The 19652-nt window shown below is 39.5% G+C and overlaps 2 protein-coding genes across 2 annotated transcripts in view; both read left to right on the top strand.

Moving 5' to 3' along the window:
• LOC126060649 (putative olfactory receptor 8G2) overlaps nucleotides 1-19652 on the top strand; it is a 306855-nt gene that overhangs the window by 200288 nt on the left and 86915 nt on the right. The gene's annotated exons all lie outside the window — the stretch shown is intronic.
• On the top strand, nucleotides 7033-7632 carry LOC126061084 (olfactory receptor 150-like). The gene has a single exon (XM_049857437.1). It carries the CDS (start codon nucleotides 7033-7035, stop codon nucleotides 7630-7632), a length of 600 nt encoding a protein of 199 aa, XP_049713394.1.

The following is a 19652-nucleotide window of genomic DNA, read 5'->3' as shown; positions in this document are numbered from 1 at the left end:
AGTTTTAGTTTGTTTGTGTCTCTAAGTCTAAGGTGTGTCTCTTGTAGGGAGCATATAGACGGATCGTGTTTCTTTATCCAGTCTGAGACACTTTGTCTCTTTATTGGTGCATTTAGTGCATTTATATTCAATGTAATTATAGATATGAATGTGTTTAGTGCTGTCATTTTGATGCCGTTTTGTGTGTGTTGTTGATGATTTCATTTTTCCACTTACTTTTTTGTGCTGAGATGTTGTTCTTTGTAAATTGTGTGTTCTTCATTTTCATAGTAGTTGAATTTATGTTTGCTGAGCCGTTATGTATTTCTCGGTTTTTAGTTTGAGTTATGCAATTCTTAGACTTCTTTGTGGTTACCTTAATATTTACTCCTATTTTTCTAAGTAAAAACCGAACTTGTATTGTCCTATATCGCCTTGTTTTCCTCTGCATATGACAGTTCTATGTGTCCTGTATTTAGTCCCTCTTTTTGATTATTGTGATCTTTTACATAATGACTTCAATGATTCCCTGTTTTGAGCATTTTTTTCTTTTTAAAATCAATCTTAATTTGTTTTTGTGATTTCCCTGTTTGTGTTGATATCAGGATGTTTTGTTCTGTGACCTTGTGTTGTGTTGTTCTCTGATGTTATTGATTTTCTGATCAATTTCCTTTAGTATTTCTTATAGCTTTGATTTGGTTTTTGCAAATTCTCTAAGCTTGTGTTTAGCTGTAACTGTCTTAATTTCGCTTTCATATTTTAGAGAGTTTTGCTGGATAAATGATCCTTGGCTGGCAGTTTTTCTCGTTTAGTGCTCTATATATGTCATCCCATTAGCTTCTTGACTGCATGGTTTCTGCTGAGTAGTCTGAACTTATTCTTATTGATTCTCCTTTGTAGGAGACCTTTCTTTTATCCCTGGCTGCTTTTAAAATTTTCTCTTTATCTTTGGTTTTGGCAAGTTTGATGATAATATGTCTTGATGTTTTTCCTTTTGGATCAATCTCATATGGGGTTCGATTAGCTTCTTGGATAGATATCCTTTCATCTTTCATGATGTCAGGGAAGTTTTCTGCCAACAGATCTTCAACTATTCTCTCTCTATGTCCTGTTATCCCTCCTGGTTCTGGAATTCCAATCACATGCAAGTTATTCTCCTTGATAGAGTCCGACATGATTCTTAGAGTTTCTTCATTTTTTTTTTAATTCTTTTATCTGATTTTTCTTCAACTATATTGGTGTCAATTGCCTTATCCTCCACCTCCCCCACTCGGCATTGCAATTGCTTGATTCTGCTCCTCTGACTTCCTATTGAGTTGTCCAATTCTGTAATTTTACTGTTAACCTTTTGGATTTCTGAATGCTGTCTGTCTATGGATTCTTGCAGCTTATTAATTTTTCCACTATGTTCTTGAATAATCTTTTTGAGTTTTTCAACTTCTTTATCAGTGTGTTCCTTGGCTTTTTCTGTAGATTGCCTTATTTCATTCTGAAGGTCATCCCTGATGTCTTGAAGCATATTGTAAATTAGTTTTTTATATTCCGCATCTGGCAATTCCAGGATTCTATCTTCATTTGGGAAAGATTTTGATTCTTTAATTTGGGGAGTTGTGGAAGCAATCATGATCTGCTTCTTTATGTGGTTTGATATCGACTGCTGTCTCTGAGCCATCTATAAGCTATTGTAATGATTTATTTTATATTTGCTCACTGAGTCTTATCTTTTTTCGTTTTCTTTCAGTATACGTAGATGGGCTACTAGATTGCGCTGTCTTGATTGTTGTAGCCCTTGAATCACTTATGTGCTATTACTAGCTGGTTTGGACCGGTACCAGAAATATAAGCCTAAGTGTCCATTCACTATTCTTGAGTAGAATCTGATTTTCGGTCACCAAGTGTGTGGGGTAGACTGTCACCCATTTGCTTAGAGGAGTAGTGGTAATAGTCGTGCATCAGATTCTAGTAGCAAAAGGCCACATTCCGGGGGGAGCAGGATGCTGACAGGCTTCTCCCAAGTGCCAGTGAGGTAGGTGTGTCACTTTTCCTAAAGCACTTTGGTGGGTGGCCTCTGCAGCTGTACCTTAGGCACCCAATGCATGTACCTCTACAGATTGGTAGGTGTCACTATCCTCAGACCTCTATGGCAGGAGGTTAGGTGGTTTGGGTGGAGCTTAAGCCCTCAGTTCCCCATTGCGGGTCAGTGAGGGCTCTGTTGAATATGCAGAGATATCAGACCTGGGAAACTTGTCTTTCCAGTAATCTGCTAAAACAATTACAGTCAGATCAGTATCAGAATTGCCTTTGCATTATAATAGCCACCTTGTTCCCTGTAGGGAGGAAAGCCCAAGACTGTGGATCTCATATGCTTGGCTGGAGCTGGCTCTGTATTTTTTGTCCAATTTTGGGACATCAGGGAAGGGTATTTGGTCCCTGGGTTTTTTGTAGCTGCTTCTATCAGGCCAGGAGAATGGGTTAGGAAAAGACAAAACAAACAAACAAAACTTCACGCTGTGGCCTAGCAAATTCCAATGTTAATGAAGCTGCCTGGGAAGGGGAGGGGAGGGATCAGATAGATAGCAGAGAGTAGTACCCAGGAATCTAGACAAAGTTACTTATCTTGTTTGTGAGGACTGTTTTATCTGAGATTCCCGAGGGGCCTATAGCCTGTGTGCATTGGCTGGGTCGAGATTGTCCCCAAGGGTCAGAACCGTGTCCTGTGCATGTGCTGTCTCAGAAGCAGTGGTCAGTTCCTCCGCTCCCAGTCCAAAGCCCAGAGCCAAGGTTCCCTAGCTGGGATACCACACTCCAGGCTCCAAAACCAGTCACTGCCTTCAGGTGACTTCTCCTCCTGTCAGCTGTGTTGCTGTGCTGCCTGCGTGCACTGGCTGGGCTTCCCCCGAATTCACTTCTGGGTGCTAGGGCTGCATGTCGTGTTTGCACCGTCTCAGGATGCCATGCTCAGCTTCACTGCGCTCCGTCCAAAGCCTGGCACCAAGGTTTTCATACTGGGATGCTGGCTCCAGGCTCCGAAAACAGTCGCTGCTTCCCCATGGTTGCTCATTCTCTCCTTAGCCGTGTCAGTGTGCAGGCTGCTTCCACTGGCTTGGTCTCTACGGAGGTTACCCCCGGAGGCTAGGGGTTAGGGCTGCATCCTGTGCCTGCCCCGCCTCAGCAAGCTGCTATCAGCCCTGCCACTCAGCACCAGGGAACCGCAAGGGCTCAAGGCTGTGGAGCGGGTCATGGGTTCCAGAAGTGGTCGCTGGTTCACGGTGCAGCTTTTCGCTCACCTATCACTCAGGTCAACTCTTTAGATCTGTGTTTGATGGTCAGGGTTCATAGATTGTCATGTATGTGATCAATTCACTTGTTTTTCCGAGTCTTTGTTGCAAGAGGGATCCAAGGTAGCATCTACCTAGTCTGCCATCTTGGTCCCGCCCCCTTGTTTTTGTTTTTTATACTAAGCATATTTTTGACAATTTTTTAAGCTGAAGTGGCTTTCAGAATTTTGTAATCCTTAAAGCATTTTATGTTTTCTGCCCTAAAAATCTTATTGTCTGTTGTCATTATACTGTTTAAGGTCTAAAGTATCTAAGGACAGCTTAAGAAGTATAAATAACAACATTTTCCTCATGTCAATGCCTTCATTGTACTAAGGAGAAGTTCTGCACTGATACAACTCCATTAAAGGCTAAAACTGTAGTATTTACCAATCCATAAGACATTTTAATGGAAGAATTACCGTGATTTTTTTTAGTGTTTTCAGAAGCACATCTAATAAGTTAAGCAACATTTTTCATGGTTGAAAATATCACTTTATTTTTTCTAAACAAGTCAAATAATGGTGTACCTGAGAAGGTAAACAGTTTTTCCTAGTACTATTACTAAACTCTATACAATCACTTTTAAAATCTTAATTTTGCAGTGTCCTGATGGTATTTAGAGACTAACAGGCCCTCGCTCTAGAAAGATTCCTTCACAATCATGGGTACACCCTCCTCCTATGGATAAGAAGCTTCAACAACAAAAGAAAACTATTTTCCTATTAACAAACAAAAATTTTTCAAAATATAATTATTTAAAAATTTAGAGGACTTTAATTTTAACAATAATCCACAAAGTAGAAAGAATGTGAAAATTGTCAATACCAAAGACTGGGATAGTAATAACCTTTGGCATTAGTATTTTACTTGAAACATCTTGGAACGTGAAAGCAAAGCACTCCACAGAAGGCGAAATTTTGGCTTTATATTTACTTGTTTTCAGGTATCACTTGCACAGTGTAAGCACAGATATGTTCAGCAAACATTTTAGTGGCAGAATGACAGCTTGCTCTTATAATTGGAGAATTTTAGATGAAATTGACAATTTGGGAAAGATAATGGCTTTTTCATTTCTTTCAAGTTTCGAACTTAGTTACATCCATTTATCCATCCAGTATTTATAGAGCAACCTGAGCTTGGATAAATAACAGGTGCAGGGTGCAGCACTGTGAAATCTAATCTAGATGCTGATCTACCAGGAATCACACTAAAGTGTTAATAATTGCTACCACAATTTTTTCCAGCTATGACATTCTTTGAATCTAGCATGCATTTTCCACATTGTTTTTAGCAGAACGGTATTTCTGGAAGATATCAGTATTAGTTCAAGTGTTTTATTATAACTTTTATTTCCCATATATATGTCAGATTTATCTGTACTATTAGGAAACCATCATCCACATCTATATTGAAAATCCAGGCACAACATGAACAACTCACTAAAGTCTTTCCAATTTCATTTTTTTAAAACTATAAAATGGGAATAATAAGTTCATATCACATAGGGTTGCTGAGGAAAATATATCAAATAGTATTTATGAAGTGCACGGACAGTTTTAATCACATGGTTAAAAAAAAAAAAAGGAAACTTTTGCCGGCCTTCCAGTCTATTTCGACTCATAGCAAACCTACAGGACAAAGTTAAACTGCACCAAAGGGTTCCCAAGGCTGTAAGTCTTTGCTGATGCAGACTGGAACATCTGCAACTGATGGGTTGAAACTGCCAACCTTTCGGTCATCAGTTCATTTCTTAACCACTGCACAACCAGGGCTCTTTAATCACATGATAAGTACTAAATAAATAGTAATACCACCCTCACTTTCATTCTTCTTTCAACACCCTTTTCCTTATTTTTGATACACCATCACTCTTTAATGATATATTTTGGATCTCTCTCTTTTGAACATAGAACAGTCATCACGATATCCCATGCCAGGACTCATCAACTTCCTTCAAAACTCATGTCTTGGAGATACACACATTCTTTCTGCTTTGGTCTTTAATGCCATTGGGTGAGTGATAAAAGATCCAATTTGAAGGTGAGTGCAACATGCACTAAAACGACATGCCTAAGACATGCAAAGACAGCATGCTCTAAATACCAAGTAAAATTTCCATTCTGTTGCCACGGTCCTCCAGAACAAAAGCCCCAAGGGTCATGGAACACATCAGGTTATACAAGAATATGTAGCACATGGTGTTTTGAGAATGAATGGGTTTTACCTTCTCCTCATTAGAAAACTCACTTCCTTCCTGGATATGGAGCTCAATTTGAGTGTTACACTTAATGTTAACCATTCAGTTAGTTACTTTCCAGAGCCACTGTTTCAGTACTTTTGAATTGTTGCCAGTAATCAAGGTACTTTCTAAGGGGAAACCAGCCTACATCTGTGGTCAGTATATTATTTTTGTAGTTTACATTAATATATTTCTCACATAAATTGCATTGAATGGTTTCTCTGATATGACAAAGAGATAAAAACAAGATGGCAGACATGAGTAGCTAAAAGAAGAAACAGAAGATGGAGTGGAGAAGGAGCCACGTAGAGACAGACAGGCCTTCTGTCATATATGATCACTTGTAACACGCCTAACTACCTGCAAATTTTTAACCACAATGAGACTTAATTACTTAATATATAAAATAATTATACTAATAATTGTTGTGGGATTCCTAGACAGTAAACGTGCCTTAAAAGAAAGTCCTGCTCATCTATGTCCAAAAATCAACCATTGAAAATTTTGTGGAGAACAGTTCTACTCTGACACACGTGGGGTTGCCATGAGTTCGAATCAGCTTAATGGCAACCAGTATACTGGTAGTATATGTTTTACAGAAGAATTGAGAGGATTGCAAATAAGACATGGAAGGTACTTTGTTGTTGTCATTTCAATTAGGTGCCATTGAGTCAGTTTTCAACTCATATTGATGCTGCATGACAGAGTAGAACTACCCTGTAGGGTTTTCTAGGCTGTAATCTTTACAGAAGCAGATTGGTAGATCTTTCTTCCACAGAGCCACTTAGATGAGTTTGAACCTTCTAGTTAGCAGCTGAGTGCTTCACCATTGCACCACTGAGTCTCAGAACACTCATTATTCTAAGTTATCAGAACAGTTCTCTGGAGGTTCAGAGGCTGGTTAATACTAAGACTCACTGTTAGAGCACAGAAACAAAAAAATATGTACAATTCCATCTGATGTGTATTTGTATGACCCATAATACTGAGATCCCAGAATCTTTAACTTTTAACATACAACAGAGACCGGGGGAAAGAGCTGGAGGTACCTGAATGGTAAGACTTGTACCTGGTTCACACTGCATAAATTTACACCCACCTCTAATTTCTTCTTCTCTTTCTCTATAGAATTCCCATAGGAAAATGGCAGCAGGAAATCACTCCACAGTGACTAGAGTTCATCCTTGCTGGGCTAACAGAAAAGCCAGAACTCCAGCTGCCCCTCTTTCTTTTCTTCCTAGGAGTCTATATTATCACAGTGGTGGGGAATCTGGGCATGATCACACTGATTGGGCTCAGTTCTCACCTGCATATCCCCATGTACTATTTCCTCAACAGTTTGTCCTTCATTGATCTCTGCTATTCCACTGTCATTACCCCCAAAATGCTGGTGAAATTTGTGACAGAGAACACCATCTCCTACCCCGAATGCATGACTCAGCTCTACTTCTTCATTTTTTTTAAATTATATCAGAATGTCATATGTTGGCTGTGATGGCATATGATTGCTATGTTGCTGTCTGTAATGCATTGCTTTACCATGTCACCATGTCTTGTCAGGTCTGCTCCTGGTTGGTAGTTGAGGTATATATGATGGGCTTGATTGGTGCCACAGTTCACACAGGTTATATGCTAAGAGTGGTTTTCTGCAAGGCTAAAATAATCAACCATTACTTTTGTGATCTTTTTCCACTAATGGAGCTTTCCTGCTCCGGCACTTACATCAATGAAGTGGTGCTTTTGTGTCTCAGTGCATTTAATATTCTTGCACCAACCTTGGTCATCCTTGGCTCCTATGTCTCCATCATTTCCAGCATCCTGCAAATCCACTCCACTGAAGGCAGGTCCAAAGCCTTCAGCATATGCAGCTTCCACATCTCAGCTGTCACAATCTTCTATGGTTCTGCAGCCTTCATGTACCTTCAGCCATCAAGTGTCAGCTCCATGGACCAAGGCAAATTATCTTCTGTGTTTTACACGATTATCATGCGAATGCTGAACCGCCTGATCTACAGCCTGAGTAATAAGGACGTCAAAAGTGCTCTAAAAAAAATCATTGAGAAAAGACTATTTTGCATTAACAAAGATTTATAATTCTTGGAGAAGATCCAGTAAAGAAGGAGTCCAGAGATAGCAACATATATACACAAGTAGTGAGATTATTTCCAACACTCTAATATTTGGAAAAAGATCCCAAGGACAAGACTGGATTCATAGTGCCACATGGAGGGCAGTCACATGGAGGGCAGTCACATGGAGGGCAGTGTCTATTCTAGGAAGTCCCAGAGGTCACCTGTAGTAATCCATATTACCTCCTATCATTTTTTTTATTAACTTTTATTGAGCTTCTAGTGAACATTTACAAATCAAGTCAGTCTGTCACATATAAGTTTATATACATCTTACTCCTTACTCCCACTTGCTCTCCCCCTAATGAGTCAACCCTTCCAGTTTCTCCTTTCGTGACAATTTTGTCAGCTTCCAACTCTCTCTATCCTCCCATCCCCCCTCCAGACAAGAGTTGCCAACACAATCTCGAGTGTCCACCTGATATCATTAGCTCACTCTTCATCAGCGTCTCTCTCCCACCCGCTAACCACTCCCTTTCATTTCTGATGAGTTGTCTTCGGGGATGGTTCCTGTCCTGTGTCAACTGAAGGTCTGGGGAGCATGGCCGTCAGGATTCCTCCAGTCTCAGTCAGACCATTAAGTTTGGTCTTTTTATGAGAATTTGGGGTCTGCATCCCACTGATCTCCTGCTCCCTCAGGGGTCCTCTGCTGTGCTCCCTGTCAGGGCAGTCATCGATTGTGGCCGGGCACCAACTAGTTCTTCTGGTCTCAGGATGATGTAGGTCTCTGGTTCATGTGGCCCTTTCTGTCTCTTGGGCTCTTAGTTGTCGTGTGGCCTTGGTGTTCTTCATTCTCCTTTGAGGCAGGTGGGTTGAGACCAATTGATGCATCTTAGATGGCCGCTTGTTAGCATTTAAGACCCCAGATGCCACATTTCAAAGTGGGATGCAGAATGTTTTCATAATAGAATTATTTTGCCAATTGACTTAGAAGTCCCCTAAACCAAGGTTCCCAACCCCCCACCCTTGCTCCGCTGAGCTTTGAAGCATTCATTTTATCCCGGAAACTTCTTTGCTTTGGGTCCAGTCCAATTGAGCTGACCTTCCATGTTTTGAGTGTTGTCCTTCCCTTCACCTAAAGCAGTTCTTATCTACTAATTAATGAGTAAAAAACCCTCTCCCTCCCTCCCTCCCTCCCCCCCTCGTAACCACAAAAGTATGGGTTCTTCTCAGTTTATACTATTTCTCAAGATCTTATAATAGTGGTCTTATACAATATTTGTCCTTTTGCCTCTGACTCATTTCGCTCAGCATAATGCCTTCCAGGTTCCTCCATGTTATGAAATGTTTCACAGATTCATCACTGTTCTTTATCAATGCGTAGTATTCCATTGTGTGAATATACCACAATTTATTTACCCATTCAGCTGTAGATGGACACCTTGGTTGCTTCCAGCTTTTTGCTATTGTAAACAGAGCTGCAATTAACATGGGTGTGCATGTATCTGTTCGTGTGAAGGATCTTATTTCTCTAGGGTATATTCCGAGGAGTGGGATTTCTGGGTTGTATGGTAGTTCTAACTGTTTAAGAAAACGCCAGATAGATTTCCAAAGTGGTTGTACCATTTTACATTCCCACCAGCAGTGTATAAGAGTTCCAATCTCTCCGCAGCCCCTCCAACATTTATTATTTTGTGTTTTTTGGATTAATGCCAGCCTTGTTGGAGTGAGATGGAATCTCATCGTAGTTTTAATTTGCATTTCTCTAATGGCTAATGATTGAGAGCATTTTCTCATGTATCTGTTGGCTGCCTGAATATCTTCTTTAGTGAAGTGTGTGTTCATATCCTTTGCCCACTTCTTGATTGGGTTGTTTGTCTTTTTGTGGTTGAGTTTTGACAGAATCATGTAGATTTTAGAGATCAGGCGCTCGGAGATGTCATAGCTGAAAATTCTTTCCCAGTCTGTAGGTGGTCTTTTTACTCTTTTGGTGAAGTCTTTAGATGAGCATAGGTGTTTGATTTTTAGGAGCTCCCAGTTATCGGGTTTCTCTTCGTCATTTTTGGTAATGTTTTGTATTCTGTTTATACCTTGTATTAGGGCTCCTAGGGTTCTCCCTATTTCTTCTTCCATGATCTTTATCATTTTGGTCTTTAAGTTTAGGTCTTTGATCCACTGGGGGTTAGTTTTTGTGCTTGGTGTGAGGTATGGGTCCTGTTTCATTTTTTTGCAAATGGATATCCAGTTATGCCAGCACAATTTGTTTAAAGGACTATCTTTTCCCCAATTAACTGACACTGGGCCTTTGTCAAATATCAGCTGCTCAAATGTGGATGGATTTATATCTGGGTTTTCAATTTTGTTCCACTGGTCTATGTGCCTGTTGTTGTACCAATACCACGCTGTTTTTACTACTGTGGCTGTATAATAGGTTCTGAAATCAGGTAGAGTGAGGCCTCCCACTTTCTTCTTCTTTTTCAGTAATGCTTTGCTTATCCGAGGCTTCTTTCCCTTCGATATGAAGTTGGTGATTTGTTTCTCTATCACCTTAAAAAATGACATTGGAATTTGGATCGGAAGTGCACTGTATGTATAGATGGCTTTTGGTAGAATAGACATTTTTACTATGTGAAGTCTTCCTATCCATAAGCAAGGGATGTTTTTCCACTTAAGTATGTCCTTTTTAGTTTCTTGTAGTAGAGCTTTGTAGTTTTCTTTGTATAGGTCTTTTACATCCTTGGTAAGATTTATTCCTAAGTATTTTATCTTCTTGGGGGCTACTATGAATGGTATTGATTTGGTGATTTCCTCTTCGATGTTCTTTTTGTTGATGTAGAGGAATCCAAGTGATTTTTGTATGTTTATCTTATAACCTGAGACTCTGCCAAACTCTTCTATTAGTTTCAGTAGTTTTCTGGAGGATTCCTTAGGGTTTTCTGTGTATAAGATCATGTCATCTGCAAATAGAGATAATTTTACTTCCTCCTTGCCAATCCGGATGCTCTTTATTTCTTTGTCTAGCCTAATTGCCCTGGCTAGGACTTCTAGCACGATGTTGAATAAGAGCGGTGATAAAGGGCATCCTTGTCTGGTTCCCGTTCTCAAGGGAAATGCTTTCAGGTTCTCTCCATTTAGAGTGATGTTGGCTGTTGGCTTTGCATAGATGCCCTTTATTATGTTGAGGAATTTTCCTTCAATTCCTATTTTGGTGAGATTTTTTTTCATAAAAGGATATTGGACTTTGTCAAATGCCTTTTCTTCATCAATTGATAAGATCATGTGGTTTTTGTCTTTTGTCTTATTTTTGTGGTGGATTACATTAATGGTTTTTCTGATATTAAACCAGCCTTGCATACCTGGTATAAATCCCACTTGATCAGGGTGAATTATTTTTTTGATATGTTGTTGAATTCTATTGGCTAGAATTTTGTTGAGGATTTTTGCATCTATGTTCATGAGGGATATAGGTCTAAATTTTTTTTTTTTTGTAATGTGTTTACCTGGTTTTGGTATCAGGGAGATGGTGGCTTCATAGAATGAGTTGGGTAGTATTCCGTCATTTTCTATGCTTTGAAACACCTTTAGTAGTAGTGGTGTTAACTCTTCTCTGAGAGTTTGGTAGAACTCTGCAGTGAAGCCGTCCGGGCCAGGGCTTTTTTTTGTTGGGAGTGTTTTGATTACCGTTTCAATCTCTTTTTTCGTTATGGGTCTATTTAGTTGTTCTACTTCTGAATGTGTTAGTTTAGGTAGGTAGGGTTTTTCTAGGAATTCATCCATTTCTTCTAGGTTTTCAAATTTGTTAGAGTATTATTTTTTGTAATAATCTGATATGATTCTTCTAATTTCAGTTGGGTCTGTTGTGATGTGGTCCTTCTCGTTTCTTATTAGGGTTATTTGTTTCCTTTCCTGTTTTTCTTTAGTCAGTCTAGCCAATGGTTTATCAATTTTGTTAATTTTTTCAAAGAACCAGCTTTTGGCTTTGTGAATTCTTTCAACTGTTTTTTTGTTCTCTAACTCATTTAGTTCAGCTCTAATTTTTACTATTTGTTTTCTTTTGGTGCCTGATGGATTCTTTTGTTGCTCACTTTCTATTTGTTCAAGTTGTAGGGACAGTTCTCTGATTTTGGCTCTTTCTTCTTTTTGTATGTTTGCATTTTTCGATATAAATTGGCCTCTGAGCACTGCTTTTGCTGTGTCCCAGAGGTTTTGATAGGAAGTATTTTCATTCTGGTTGCATTGTATGAATTTCCTTATTCCCTCCTTGATGTCTTCTATAACCCAGTCTTTTTTCAGGAGGGTATTGTTCAGTTTCCAAGTATTTGATTTCTTTTCCTTAGTTTTTCTGTTATTGATTTCTAGTTTTATTGCCTTGTGGTCTGAGAAGATGCTTTGTAATATTTCGATGTTTTGGACTCTGCAAAGGTTTGTTTTATGACCTAATATGTGGTCTATTCTAGAGAATTTCCATGTGCGCTAGAAAAAAAAAGTATACTTTGAAGCAGTTGGGTGGAGAGTTCTGTATAAGTCAATGAGGTCAAGTTGGTTGATTGTTGTAATTAGGTCTTCCGTGTCTCTATTGAGCTTCTTACTGGATGTCCTGTCCTTCTCCGAAAGTGGTGTGTTGAAGTCTTCTACTAGAGTTGTGGAGGTGTCTCTCACTTTTCAATTCTGTTAAAATTTGATTTATGTATCTTGCAGCCCTGTCATTGGATGCATAAATATTTAATATGGTTATATCTTCCTGGTCAGTTGTCCCTTTAATCATTATGTAGTGTCCTTCTTTATCCTTTGTGGTGGATTTAAGTCTAAAGTCTATGTTGTCAGAAATTAATATTGCTACTCCTCCTCTGTTTTGCTTATTGTTTGCTTGATATATTTTTTCCATCCTTTGAGTTTTAGTTTGTTTGTGTCTCTAAGTCTAAGGTGTGTCTCTTGTAGGCAGCATATAGACGGATCATGTTTCTTTATCCAGTCCGAGACTCTCTGTCTGTTTATTGGTGCATTTAGTCCATTTACATTCAGCGTAATTATAAATGTTTAGTGTTGTCATTTTGATACCTGTTTATGTGTGTTGTTGACAATTTCATTTTTCCACATACTTTTTTGTGCTGAGACGTTTTTCTTAGTAAATTGTGAGATCCTCATTTTCATAGTGCTTGACTTTATGTTTGTTGAGTCATTACGTTTTTCTTGGCTTTTATCTTGAGTTATGGAGTTGTTATACCTCTTTGTGGTTACCTTAATATTTACCCCTATTTTTCTAAGTAAAAACCTAACTTGTATTGTTCTATATCGCCTTGTATCACTCTCCATATGGCAGTTCTATGCCACCTGTATTTAGTCCCTCTTTTTGATTATTGTGATCTTTTACATATTGACTTCAGTGATTCCCTGTTATGAGCATTTTTTTTAATTAATCTTAATTTGTTTTTGTGATTTTCCTATTTGAGTTGATATCAGGATGTCCTGTTTTGTGACCTTGTGTTGTGCTGGTATCTGATATTATTGGTTTTCTGACCAAACAATATCCTTTAGTATTTCTTGTAGCTTTGGTTTGGTTTTTGCAAATTCTCTAAACTTGTGTTTATCTGTAAATATCTTAATTTCGCCTTCATATTTCAGAGAGAGTTTTGCTGGATATATAATGCTTGGCTGGCAGTTTTTCTCCTTCAGTGCTCTGTATATGTCATCCCATTCCCTTCTTGCCTGCATGGTTTCTGCTGAGTAGTCTGAACTTATTCTTATTGATTCTCCCTTGAAGGAGACCTTTCTTTTCTCCCTGGCTGCTTTTAAAATTTTCTCTTTATCTTTGGTTTTGGCAAGTTTGATGATAATATGTCTTGGTGTTTTTCTTTTTGGATCAATCTTAAATGGGGTTCGATGAGCATCTTGAATAGATATCCTTTCATCTTTCATGATGTCAGGGAAGTTTTCTGTCAGGAGATCTTCAACTATTTTCTCTGTGTTTTCTGTTCTCCCTCCCTGTTCTGGGACTCCAATCACATGCAAGTTATCCTTCTTGATATAGTCCCACATGATTCTTAGGGTTTCTTCTTTTTTTTTTAATTCTTTTATCTGATTTTTTTCCAGCTATGTTGGTGTTAATTCCCTGGTCCTCCAGATGTCCCAGTCTGCATTCTAATTGCTCGAGTCTGCTTCTCTTACTTCCTATTGCGTTGTCTAATTCTGTAATTTTATTGTTAATCTTTTGGATTTCTCATGCCGTCTCTCTATGGAGTCTTGCAACGTATTAATTTTTCCACTATGTTCTTGAATAATCTTTTTGAGTTCTTCAACTGTTTTATCAGTGTGTTCCTTGGCTTTTTCTGCCGTTTGCCTTATTTCATTTCTGATGTCCTGAAGCATTCTGTAAATTAGTTTTTTATATTCTGTATGTGATAATTCCAGGATTATATCTTCATTTCGGAAAGATTTTGATTCTTTTGTTTGGGGGGTTGTAGAAGCTGTCACGGTCTGCTTCTTTATGTGGTTTGATATGGACTGCTGTCTCCGAGCCATCACCGGGAAACTTGTTTTTCCAGAAAATCCGCTAAAAAAAAAATGCAGTCAGATCCCTATCAGAACTGCCTTTGGATTATAAGTGCCACCTTGTTCCTTGTAATGATGAAAGTCCAAGATTTGGATCATATATGCTTGGCTGTAGCTGGTTTTGTGTTTTTAGTCCAATTAGGGATGGATTTTTGATCCCTGGGTTTTTTGTGGTTCCTTCTCTCAGGCCAGAAGAATGGGTTAGGAAAAGACCAAAAGAAAAAATAAAGGGGGAAAAGCAAAGCCGCCACGGAGCCGGAGCCATTCTCCCTCTGGCTCAGGAAATTCCAGTGTTAATGAAGCTGCCTGGGAAGGGTGGGGGACGGATCAGAGAGATAGGAGAGTAGCACCTCGGAATATAGCCAGAGTTGCTTGTCTTGGTTGGAATGACTATTTTATCTGAGATTCCCGAGGGGCGTGTTGCCTATGTGTGCTGGCTGTGTGGAGATTGCCCCTGGGGGTCTGGCCCGCTAAAGCTACGGTCAGATCCTCTGCTGCCAGTCCAAAGCCCAGCGTCAAGGTTCCCCTGCTGGGACGCTGCACGCCCGGCTCCAAAATCAGTCGCTGCCTCCCGGGGACTTCTCGTCCTGCCAGTCGCGTCGCCGTGTCACCCTCGCGGACTGGCTGGGCCCCTCCCGGGGTTAATTCAGGGGAGTAGAGCTGTACTCCGTGCTTGTGCCATGACAGCGCCCAGTCAAAAGCCCGGCGCCAAGGTTCCCCGGCTAGGACGCTGCACTCCCGGCTCCAAAACCAGTCACTGTCTCCCAGGGACTTCTCCCACCGGCCGTGTCACCACGCCGCCGGCGCGGACCGGCTGGACCCCCTCCCGGGTTCAGTTCAGGGGGGTAGGGCTGCACCCCTTGTTTGAGCCATCACAAGATTTATGAGTTCAGCTCTCCTGGGCCTAGAAGCCCGGAGCCAAGGTTACCTGACTGGGACGCTGGCTCCAGGCTCCGAAAACAGTCACTGCTTCCCCGTATTTGTTCGTTTTCTGTCTCTAAATCTGTGTTAGTTGTTCAGGGTTCGTAGATTGTTATGTAGGTGATCGATTCATTTGTTTTTCCGAGTCTTTGTTGCAAGAGGGATCTGAGATAGCGTCTACCTAGTCTGCCATCTTGGCCCCGCCTCCCTCCTATCGCTTTTTTTTTTAAATTTCAGAGACCTTCATGTGGGGAGATTATACATTATATAAATGGCATTTGGAACTTTGTTAGATAAGATCTATCAGAATTCATAGAATGATCCTTTTGGTCTGTGTCCTCTGATCTTAATATACTTTTGTGTATTGAATCTCTTTCGGAAAAAAATGATCTCTAAAATAAATAATTTTTAACCACTTGAAATCTAAAAAAAAAAAAGTTTTTTTTTTGAAATCTACAAAATTCAATCCCTTCTAGTTACTAAGTGCAGAGAAGTGTATTAAGGAATGCGGAGGCAGATGATGGATTTTGTTGTTGTTAGGTGCTGTCAGGTTGGTTCCGATTCATGGAGGCCCTATGTACAACAGAATTAAACACTGCCTGGTCCTGTGGCATCCTCCCAATCGTTGTTACGCTTGAGTCCACTGTTGTAGCCACTCTTTCAATCCACCTTGTTGGGGGTCTTCCTCTTTTTCACTGGTGATGGATGATAACACATAATTCCTGCCCACAAAATGATAACTCTGTAGTGCAAGACACTGATAGACTAATTATAGCCAAATATATTAAGTGTATTATTATTCCTTTATGCTACATTCTTTTCTTCACAGTTTTAGTATTGTGCTACTACCTCCTTTCCTTGAGAATCCTATATTCATTTTCCCCATATCTAAAAGATTTTTGTTTTCACCCACATTATGGGATCACAGATGTAGAAGTGACGTTTTTGACCATGCACTGAAATCATACAGATCACTTAGTCACATGCAAATTTAAAAACTGGAAAATTATTTTTGACTAATTACATGTACCCCGCCTCCCCAAAGACTCAATATTTATTCTGAAAAAAGAAAAAAAAATGGGGGGACAGAATTATTTCGTAGACAATAATTGCCTGGGCCCTGAAATAAAATTTGAGAATCTCCCTCCTAACCTAGGGTTATGGATTGAACTGTGCCCCCAAAAAAGATGTGTCAACTTAGCTAGGTCATGGTTCCCAGTATTGTGTGATTGTTCACCGTTTTGTCATCTGATATGATTTTCCTATGAGCTATAAATCCTGCCTCTGTGATGTTAATGAAGCAGAATTAGAGGCAGTTATATTAATGAGGCAGGACTCAATCTACAAGCTTAGGTTGTGCCTTGAGTCGATCTCTTTTGAAATATAAATAGAGAAGATAGCAGAGAGATAGGGAGACTTCAGCACCACCAACCATGAATAACAGGGAGGGGAGCACATCTTTGGACCCAGAGTATTTGTGCTGAGAAGCTCCTAAACTAGGAGAAGTTTGATGACAAGGACCTTCTCCCAGTGCTGACAGAGAGAAAGCCTTCCCCTGAAGCTGACACCCTAAATTTGGACTTCTAGCCTGCTAGACTGTGAGAGAATAAATTCCTCTCATTAAAGCCATCCACTCGTGGTATTTCCGTAGCAGGACTAGATAGCTAAGACACCTAGTAAAGAGGAAGTTTAAAATAGAAAATATGACTCAGATCATAGTTTGGGAAGACTTCCAAGCAATAAATTCCCCACTCTTCCCCTCTCCCAAATAAGCTCCCATTGGTGGTTTTTAGAACAGGAACCAGAAAACTCTTATTAGTCCTCCTCAGAGGCAATAAACAACAATAACAAAATAAATAAACAGTTGCCTTGGAGTCCTTTCTACTGAGAACTCTCAGAACCTCTTTGTGGCACCAGGTCCTGCCAGCTCCTCCTGCCAGTTGCTGAACTCCCACAAATTCTCTTGCCCATGGTAGCAGCACCTGGATGCATTTTCCCATCTTTCCCTAGAATGCTTCTTTAGACTTTTAAAGACCAGATATTTCACTTTACTTTTAGGACCATTTCTAGATTAGAACTCCTGGTGTTTTTGTTTTAATGCTTCTGAGATTCTAAGCCTCCGAAACAGTTGCATTAAGGAGACAAGCATGGACATCTCCAAATAATACCATGCTTTTGATTGTTCACCTGTATAAAGCTGTACCCAGAGGCAGAGCACAGGGCTACAGGGGCTTTTTTGACCAAGCGTGAGCATTTACACCTGGTTAAAATGTATTTTTAAATTCATCTGACTGGTCTGACATGCATTGCTTGCTTTGTCATTAACAAATAGTTAACGTTAATACCCCAATGTGATATCACCCTTCACCTCCCACATGAAATCACAAGTTGTAATGAGAGAGGTGACGATATTTTCCTCTTTGGAAACTGGAAGAAACTTCTTACTTGGCTATCTATGCACTAATTAGTCCTTATCTCCACATCTCATGTTTTAATCCTACAAAAAAATGTGTTTGTGTGTTTATCTGTATATGTATATATATATATGTTTGTGATTCTTATATTTGTATATATTTATGTGTAACATAAATGTGTATGTATCTGTATTATACACATAAATGTATACTGCTTGGACATGTTTTACAAGGACTATGTATAATTTTTATTTTATTACTCCATATATTGAACAAATGACATCCAGTGAGAAGTTTTTGTTTTTTTTTCCCACACTAAAGGGTGATAGGTTAAATTAATTGTCTATAAGAATTGTATGTGTTTCAGAGATTTTTTTTAAATATATTTCCAGTGTAATATATTACTTAATATGGCCCTTGTAGCCATGGTCTTTGTGACTCACACACATTGACTAAGTCAGACTAAGCAAATAAAAACCAAACCATTGCCGTCGAGTTGATTCCAAATCATAGCGACTCTATAGGACAGAGTAGAACTGCCCCTACAGAGTTTCATGCAAGTGAGGTACACAAAATCTGCGATGGCTGGGTTTAAGTGTCAGCTTGGTTAGGCCATGAATCCCAATATTGTATGGCTGTCCTCCATTGTATGTGTTGTCTGTCTTGACCCCTACATGTTGATGAGAAAGGACTGGTATAGACTGTGTCTTGGGTCGCAGCCTTGCAGACGGGCATGACTCAAGTCCTACCCTTACTAAAGTTATGCCCTTCCCTGGGGTTTGGCCTGCATCTAAGATATATGTTTGTGTCCTGGTGAGGCTCTTTCTCCCTCCATCTGGATCCCACTTCCAGGTAGTGATCAATTGACCTTAGGTTCTTGGGACTTAAGCCAGAGGCTTGCTGTCTGACCTGCCAGTTCTGGGATTTGCCGGCCTCCACAGCCCCACTGGCCAGTGGCCTATTGTGGGACCTACTTTGGCACCCTTTGGAGCCAGTAGACTATGGCCTGGTCTGCCAGTTTGGGTTCATCAGTCTCAGCAGCCACATGGGTTTGGAGAAGCCAACACCCAACCCACAAATTTGGGACTTGTTAGCCACCACAATCTCATGAGCCATTTCCTTTATAAATACATATGTATGTAATATTATATTAAGGGAAATATATGAGTCACAATTAATTGAACTCCCTTTTTATGGAAAAATTAACATTAAACTGGATATTTGAAAGAATTTTATTGTAGTGGTAGACAAAATCTTAGTTTTTTTTCTTTATGTTTCTCAAAAAATAGAAAATAATTATATTTTCTCTAAAATTTATCTTGTGCTTAAATTGCATTTTTTATTGTCTGTTCATGATTGTAAAACTAATGCACAAAACTTGAAAATAGAGAATCCATAAGGAAGAAAGCAAAAAATTCTCATAATCTCACGATCATTCATGAGGAAGTTCAATGTTGTCTTTCTTTTGTAAATGTGAATGTGCATTCCCTTTTTTTCTGCTTCTTTTTGTTTTAACATTCACAACTGACTCCAGTACAAAGTCAGAGAAGCTTGGTCAGGACCAATGGGTGAGAAGAGGGTAGGTCAGAGGAACTGAATTTTCAGGGGCCTCCTTTTCCAGGAAGCTAGGGTTCTGAGAAAGCACTGGGCTGCTGGAATAGGCATAAACGTCAACCAAAAGTTTTTTTCACAGACATTTAATAATTTTGTATAAAACATTTGTCTTGAAAGTAATCAAAGACTCAGGAAAGTAGAAATAAATTACGGCCATATTTATCTGAATGTTTGTTGCATGGCCTTGGGCATTTGGGGCTTTATTGTCCCAGACTGTAGAACAGGGAAATGAGAATGAGGATCACCATGGTGGAAAACACAGGCTGTCTTCTCCTGGTTTGGCAAGTTGGGATCCTGGCAAAAATATGGGAAGATGCTTGAGCCATGCAGACAAACAAATGACTTCAAGGTGAAAGACAAAGTTTTTGAATACTGGCCTTGCCCTCAGTTGAGCAGATTCAAAGAGGTGGGAAAGAATAAATGTGTGACGACATGTTGAGAGAATTTGAGATAAGATTTTTTTTTCTTCCTTCTTTTTATTAACCAAATACTGTCAGTATATTGCCATTCTTTTTCTGATGGATTACATCATTTTAGACTGAAATTG

Source organism: Elephas maximus, chromosome 17 (genome assembly GCF_024166365.1).
Source record: "Elephas maximus indicus isolate mEleMax1 chromosome 17, mEleMax1 primary haplotype, whole genome shotgun sequence".
In the NCBI taxonomy this organism is placed as follows: Eukaryota; Metazoa; Chordata; class Mammalia; order Proboscidea; family Elephantidae; genus Elephas; species Elephas maximus.
This window is presented reverse-complemented; position numbering and strand designations above follow the sequence as displayed.

Excerpts from the sequence above, each read along its gene's own strand:
- LOC126061084 (XM_049857437.1), top strand. The coding sequence starts at position 7,033 with ATGGCATATGATTGCTATGTTGCTGTCTGTAATGCATTGCTTTACCAT.